This window comes from Poecilia latipinna, unplaced genomic scaffold (assembly GCF_001443285.1).
Source record: "Poecilia latipinna isolate Pla-1442-1.1 unplaced genomic scaffold, P_latipinna-1.0 Scaffold1159, whole genome shotgun sequence".
Lineage (NCBI taxonomy): Eukaryota > Metazoa > Chordata > Actinopteri > Cyprinodontiformes > Poeciliidae > Poecilia > Poecilia latipinna.
In genome coordinates this window covers 115,791-122,959 of record NW_015113775.1, presented here as the reverse complement: position 1 = coordinate 122,959, position 7,169 = coordinate 115,791, and the positions used below count along the sequence as shown (strand labels likewise).

General features: G+C 39.0%; 1 protein-coding gene across 2 annotated transcripts; it reads left to right on the top strand.

Annotated features, from left to right (window-relative positions):
* Nucleotides 1-583: 583 nt before the first annotated feature.
* On the top strand, nucleotides 584-6,917 carry adap2 (ArfGAP with dual PH domains 2). 2 transcript variants are annotated; one of them, XM_015053090.1, is made up of 11 exons: nucleotides 584-885; nucleotides 2,149-2,273; nucleotides 2,363-2,454; nucleotides 2,702-2,790; nucleotides 3,025-3,137; nucleotides 4,156-4,305; nucleotides 4,402-4,485; nucleotides 4,689-4,751; nucleotides 5,062-5,136; nucleotides 5,242-5,470; nucleotides 6,519-6,917. In XM_015053090.1, the coding sequence occupies exons 1-11, from the start codon at nucleotides 801-803 to the stop codon at nucleotides 6,545-6,547; spliced, it is 1,134 nt and encodes a 377-aa protein (XP_014908576.1). In that variant the 5' UTR covers nucleotides 584-800; the 3' UTR covers nucleotides 6,548-6,917. The 2 variants fall into 2 exon arrangements, with proteins under 2 accessions (XP_014908576.1, XP_014908575.1); XM_015053089.1 differs by having other exon boundaries at nucleotides 585-885; nucleotides 5,059-5,136.
* Nucleotides 6,918-7,169: the final 252 nt, after the last annotated feature.

Genomic DNA, 7,169 nt, shown 5'->3' with positions numbered 1-7,169 from the left:
ATTTTTTTTCTTTATAGACACAATGTTATACACCGTATTTGAAAAGATGTATGATTTTCAACATTTGTTACAAATATGAATATAAAGAGTGCACTTGTTCATCTTCTGAGTTGCTAGTTTGCAGAATCACCTTTAATTGCAGTTTTGCACAAATCGAGTCAGATTTTTGCCTGTATTATTTTGCAAACAGTCTGACTGCATGATGAATTTGTGAGCATAAAGTTTCTCTCTACAGATTCTCATTTATATATAACTCTCTACAACCTTGGCAGAACAATTGAATTTCTGGAGAACAGTTTAATTATTGGTAATTAAACTCTGATTACTCTGGACAGGAAAAACATGCACACCACACCTTTCAGATACTTGTGAAATAACATAAAATCCAAACCCCTTCGTGAGGAAAATATGAAAAAGTTAAAGGAAATGTTTTTACAAGGCACTGTAAGATTGGAGATTGAAAGACAAGTTAGCATTTTATTACATAACGCAAAGAGAGGCTGTCATGTGGCTGACGTTAGGACAATTAGAGGCGGGTTGCAACAAAAGGACCACCTCCAGCTACAAATCCACCAATTGTTTCCAACTGACAGAACAACAACTGGACGCGCTCCAGAGGAGGTGTGTGAGTTCGCGCTTCGGATCGTGTCGAAAGGTCCAACGAGCGTCTGCAAGTTCCACTTTCATGTGGATGTTGTTTCAGCCGCAGCTCTCCGCGTCTTAAGCTATGAGACCAACATGAGCGATACGGACCGCGGGACTGAGCGCCGAAAAAGGGGAGACAAAAGCTTGGTGCCGAAATGACAAACGAGCGAAACAAAAAGATTTTACTGGAACTGGTGAAGCAGCCGGAGAACAGCCGCTGCGCTGACTGCGGCGCGCCGGGTGTGTACAGTAACCACTTTTCTCCCGCCTCAGTTATTGCTGTTGGATTTAAACTCAATTTACTGTATCTGGAAACAAATATGTTAAAATATAGTCCGGGTTTGCTCTATCAGTGATACTTTTCGAATGGAGTTAATGCGTTTAACTACTTTTATTATAACAGCTGAACAAACTCAGCTCAATACAGTGGAAATTAAATATTTTATGGTCTAATAAGTTAGAATATTATTGTTTTTGGTCCTTGATTTTCCAGTAATGATACATAAATCAAGTTATTAAATTTTCATTTTAAAACACAAAATTGTTAGCTGAAATTTGAGCTATTTTCATTCTTTGGTGTCAAAGAGAGTCACTTATCTTTTCATTTAAAAAAAAAAGTAGATAAACATAACAGTTTGGTGAGTTTGGATGAGGGATGATAACTGTAAGCATCATGTGGAATATACTCCACTCTACCATATATGGAAAGTGACGTCACATAGTGAATCATAATTTGCTAGCCAAGATGAAATGTAAAACATGTCAGAATGTGAAAAAACTGGTTATTAAAAACATATAATTAGTTTAATTGGAACAAGGTGGTTGCTAAGTTTGTTGTGGCAACAAGAAAATGTTGATGTTAGTTTGACTGGAGAGGTAAAAAAAAAATAAAATAAAAAATTGGGCTGCTTCATAGTAAATTGGATTTTCGGATTATTCAGATAAACAGCAAGAAATCTACCTGCAGTCAGAATTTTGGCTGTGAAGGTCAAAGGTCACCCTGCAACCCCTTGTTCATCCATTATTGATGCTGTTCATATAAAACTGTGAAAGGTGAAGGTATAAACTGTTTATAAGCAATTATTGCACCTCAGCTCATTAGCACATACAGTGTTGTTGTACACCTTCTATTTGTGTACATGTTCATCAGTGTTGGAACTAGAACACACTCAATTTAGGGTTGTGACATTGTGACATAATTCTCAGGTCGGATCTCTGACCTCTGAAACACTGAAGCGTTTCTCATTTACTTGAGAATCTTGGAGGAGACGCAAGTTTAATTCTGGCACAACCAACCTTAGAATAAGGCAGTCTCTAGAATCTTATAAACTGCAATGTGAATGAAAGGTTTTCCAAGCAGATATACTCAGCAAAGTATGAAAGCTTTCTTTCTAACATTCATCCACCTATCTCGTGTGATTCCCTAAACACCCTCATAATCTGCTTATACCTTGGGCTGGCCCTGGTTTTGACATAAACAAAATCTTCTTCTGCTCCTCCCAGAGCCAGACTGGGCGTCCTATAAGATCGGTGTGTTTGTATGTCTGAACTGCTCTGGGATCCACCGCAGCCTGTCCAGTCGGGTCAAATCCATCCGGCTGGACTTCTGGGAGGATGACCTGGTTGAGGTATGAGCTTCCTTTCTCCACAGATCCATTTTTTCTCCATATATTTCTAAAGAAACACTGATTGTCTGTTTGTAACTTTCACTTTAAAGTTCATGAAATCCACCGGAAATGCGAATGCCCGAGCTGTGTATGAGAAAGCCGTTCCACCGTACTACTACCGGCCTCTGGAAAACGACTGCAAGTAAGTGCTCATACAGTTCAGCCGGGCTCTTTTTCCGATGTCCCAACTGTGGAATATTTGGTAGTGTATGATGGACAACAGACTGCTGACACGGCGCAACCACAGAAAACAGAGAGAAGTGGAACTGCAGGCTGTAGAAGTGAAATGTGCATGAAAGCCTGCTGCTGGGTTGCAGCTGAAAGGCGCAGGTTTTTGTGGTTTTACTACAGAAAAATATGTGAGACTGTTTCCACTTTTTGAACTGCAGCGTCCTGAGGGATCAATGGATCCGGGCCAAATATCAGAGGATGGAGTTCAACGGGGTAACCAAGTATCCACCGCTGGCGTATACAACAGGTCAGAAATTGATTCCCTATGGGCACGAATGAGAACATGAAGCCTACTATTGTTATCCTGCTTGAGCAAAAGTTATGCTGGTAATGTGCTTCCTCATACCAAACTGTGTTAGGAAAAGAACAGTTTTATTGTAGATAACAAACAGTGGGGTATTGATTAGTTACTCATTGGCGAAACAATGAATTTGTTCTCCCGAGAACAATCTGTGTACCTTTTCTTTCTCGTGTCAAACAGGCTTCCATGAAGGAATTCTGTGGAAGAAAGGGAAAGAGAACATGCAGTTTCAGAAGAGGAAGTTTGTGCTGTCGGAACGGGAATTCACCCTGTCGTACTACAACAAGGAAGATGTGAGTTTCCAGCTGCTCGGGTGCAAACACAGAAAAACAATAGATTTTTTTTTCTAACAAGCTTAATACAATACCTCTTAAAAATATTCATATCCTTGAAATGGTTTAGATGTTCACCGCAAGTCTCAATGTATTTTCAAGGGGGAGGGGGGGGAGTTCTCTTCAAAGATAAACACAAAGTGTTGGATAACTGTGACTTGAAAGGAGAATGATTTCTGGGTTTTACAAGCAAATGGGGTCGTGAAGATCAAGGAACTCAGTAAACGGGTCAGGAATAAAAATGTAGAGAGGTTTAAAGCTGAGTTAGATAATAAAACAATATCCCATGTTTTGAAAATCTCACAGAGATTGAAAAAGCTACCAAGACATTGCCATCCACATGAACTGACTGGTCGTGTAAGGAGAGTATTTATCAGAGAATCAGCTTAGAGTTATGTAAGAGACACAGTGGACATGTTCTGGTCTGGTGAAAAAAATGCAGGTTTCTGGCCTACATGAAAAAATTCAATGTGTGGTAAAAAACAAAAAAAAAAACAAAAAAAACTGCCATGTTAAAACACGGTGGTGGCAGCATCGCACTGTGGGGATGCGTTCCTTCTCCATCGATAGAGATCCGATCAGAGTTGATGGATGGCGCTAAACAGAAAAAGCTACTACCCAAATCATCGAGATAGAGCTACAATTGACTGGTTTAGATCCATGTGTTAGAATGGCGCAGTCAAAGTAAAGACTTTGGTAAGACTTGAAAATAATTGATATTGACAGACACTCTCCATCCAATTTCACAGAGTTTTAGCTTTGCCCATTATTTATGCCCATTCTTTTGCTAAAAACAATGGGCATACATGTCAGTCTCTACATGTGTGAATCTGATGGAGAATTGCAAATGTAACAGCAGCAAAGCTTGACTCTACAAAATACTGGCAAACACTGAATGCAAAAACTTGTGCACATTTATGTTAATTTACTTTCCTTATCTCCTACGTTGCTGAAGTACTTCAACATGCCTGTCATTTAGGAGTCCAAAGGCCCTAAAGCTGTAATCGCCATCAAGGATCTGAACGCCACCTTCCAGCCACAGAAGATCAGCCATCCTCACGGGCTGCAGATTACATACCAGGATGAAAATAAAACCAGGAACCTCTACGTCTATCACGAGAGCGCTGAGGTGAAGCTGCACGGTCAGATCTTTTGTGTTTATTGTTTTAAAACAGGGCTTTTTTTAGGTTTTACATACTGATCCTGGCTCCCTTTTGTGCTTCAGGAAATAGTTATCTGGTACAACTCCATCCGTGCTGCTCGCTATGCATACCTGAAGACCGCATACCCGACTGGAAGCGACGAGGACGTAAGACCTGACTCAGCCTGAATTGCTCACATTCCTCTCCGGCACTTCTTTTTTTTTTTTTTTAATCATTCCTTTCAAGTCTGCAACTCTTTTCTCATTCTTTGAGAGTAATTTGTCACGCGTTCACAAGCTTTACTGAGTATCTCGTATTTGATTTAATAAAACAATCAAGTAAAAGAGTTTTAATTATCTTTTTGTGACAGCTTGTGCCAATGATAACAAGAAATTACCTAAAAGAGGGGTACATGGAAAAGACGGGGCCCTTGGTGAGTTATAAAGAGCATCACATTGTTATTTGTTGTGGTTAATTACTCCTTTTTTGCATAGCTTGGTCTTTTAGCAGTGGAGCATTTCATTTCCAGTCATCCGACAGCTATTTTTGATGTTATTTGCTCTGAGATGTACATTTGAATGTTTCTGTTCCTCTTTCACACATAGACACACACACACGCACGCACACTCATGCTAACACACCATAATAACTACACAGTAGGTAACTTTGTTAAGAAAATTTCTCCTAAGTGGAGCATGTTCATGGATTCTTTGGATTAAACCTAATTTATGTTCAAACAGCAGAAGGAGTCTTTCAGAAAGCGCTGGTTTATTTTGGACTCACAAAACAGGAAGCTGCTCTACTTCAAAGACCAACTGGTACAGACCACACTTCTTCTAAGCTCTAATGCCAGCTTTAAAATAACTACTGCTCAAAATTATGATTCATTTGAATATCTTTCCATATCGCTGTTGCTAAAACAGGATGCAGAGGAGTTAGGGGTCATTTTCATCGGGACAGAGAGCAACGGCTACTCCGTGAGGGAGTGTGTCCCGAAGCACACGCGGGGCAACAAGTGGAAGTGCGGCATCATGGTGGAGACGCCGGAGCGCCAGTTTGTGTTCATGTGCGAGCAGGAGAGGGAGCAGAAGCAGTGGCTGAACGCCCTGAGAAAGGTGCTGTCCAGGCCCATGTCACCACAAGATTACACTGGTAAGAGAAGGAGGCCAGGAGCGTGTCTGCAAAGCACAGAGCAGATCGTCCCAGAGTTAATGTTGCTGATTGGATCAGAAGAAGGGATGCAAAATTAGAACATAAAAACTGCTCTCAAAAAATATTCCTTAATCGTTTTCTAAGCAAAATTTGACAATTGCTGGTGTAATTTTGATCTAGTATGAGTTAGAGAAAATCCACAGTAAATTCAAATTGTACGCTAATTTCTTGTTTTACTGCAGCGTAATGTACTATTGAAGCAAATGCATCATGAAAAACATACTTCTTGCAGAATAAGAGTGTATGCAAATTTTTGACTAGAACTATACATCTGTTTAAAATTAAAAGATTTGAAAGGTAATGCTTTGTCACAGGTTTAATCTTAAACAGCCTGAAAGCTGAAATAGTTGTAAAATAACTAAGCTTTAAGGATTTCCTTTGCAATTTCTGCAATAGTTTTTAATTGACCTGTGCTAACTCCTGGTTGCACATTTTGTATTGTGCTATTTTGAGCCTTGACTAATATCCTTTTCAGAACACACACCCTGTGGACCTGAGGTCAGGCTCCTTTCATCAGTGGTTTAAAATACAGAGGTTAAAAGGCTTTCAAACTGGTTTAGGCAAACTATGACTGAGAAAGGAAATTTATTAAAGAGCCAGGTTTTCTAGTATAATCAATTTGCTCAGTAGAGAAACAGTCAATAATAAAAGGACGACTGATCTTGTCTGGTACCAATAATGCTCAGTTCTGTAATTTCTCTGTCAGCTAGATTACAGCACATGCTACCCGAATTGCTGGTTTTATTGGTTGCCAATTCAATTGAGGAAAACAAACAAAGCCCAATTGTCTAATTTCATTTAGATCCTGTTTCCATGTATGTTGCTCTGAATATTTCTCCATGTAATTATGAACAATTTCACTCTGCAAAGTTGTTATGAATCTCTATTTTGTCCACAAAATATCATAGACATCGCTCTTCAGAAAAGGCTTATTTAGCCAACATCTAAAGTTTTGACCTCACTCGAGTATTTTCCTTTGTTTTTCCAGCCCAAGCCCATATAAGGCATAAGAAATGAACCATGAAGAATTGCAACAGCAGAGATGGTCATGAGAAGACTGCATCCATGACCTAAATGGCTGAACTTCTGTCACTGCACTGAATCAGACATGACACTGAAAAATAACTTCATGTTATAAGCTCACACTAGCATGATGCTCAGTCCTTGGTTTAAAAAAGCCACATCAATATAATCTGATATTTTTTTGGTACTGTGTCACTGTTGCTCCACATCACCATGCTAACTCGACATTTCTTTATTTCTAATTATTTGAAAAAGAATTCCACAAATATTTATTTTTTATTGGGCTAATAACATTAAATTAAATGTGTTGGAAATTTACTTATTGACAATTATGCTCAGAGAAATAAATGACTTTTTTTATATATGAGGTGTGTCTTGACTGCTGTTAAAAATGTGTATGAGAAAAAAGATTATTTGTGAAAAAAATTATATTGTATATACTTGTGTTTATAAATACGTCTCTCTTTTTTAAACTCTTTTGTGTAAATGATATTTTTGATTCATGCTATACGGCTGTCATTTGATACAGAACCAGGTTTCTGCAGCTTGTTGAGTGTGTTTAGGCGCCCCCCTGTGGTGAGTGCCTTACTACTACTGTAGAAATACGTAACTGCTG

Coding starts and splice junctions, on each gene's coding strand:
- adap2 (XM_015053089.1), top strand. CDS start 801: ATGACAAACGAGCGAAACAAAAAGATTTTACTGGAACTGGTGAAGCAG. Junction 4,306..4,401: donor TCTATCACGAGAGCGCTGAG/GTGAAGCTGCAC, acceptor TTTGTGCTTCAG/GAAATAGTTATCTGGTACAA. Junction 5,471..6,518: donor GTCACCACAAGATTACACTG/GTAAGAGAAGGA, acceptor TTGTTTTTCCAG/CCCAAGCCCATATAAGGCAT.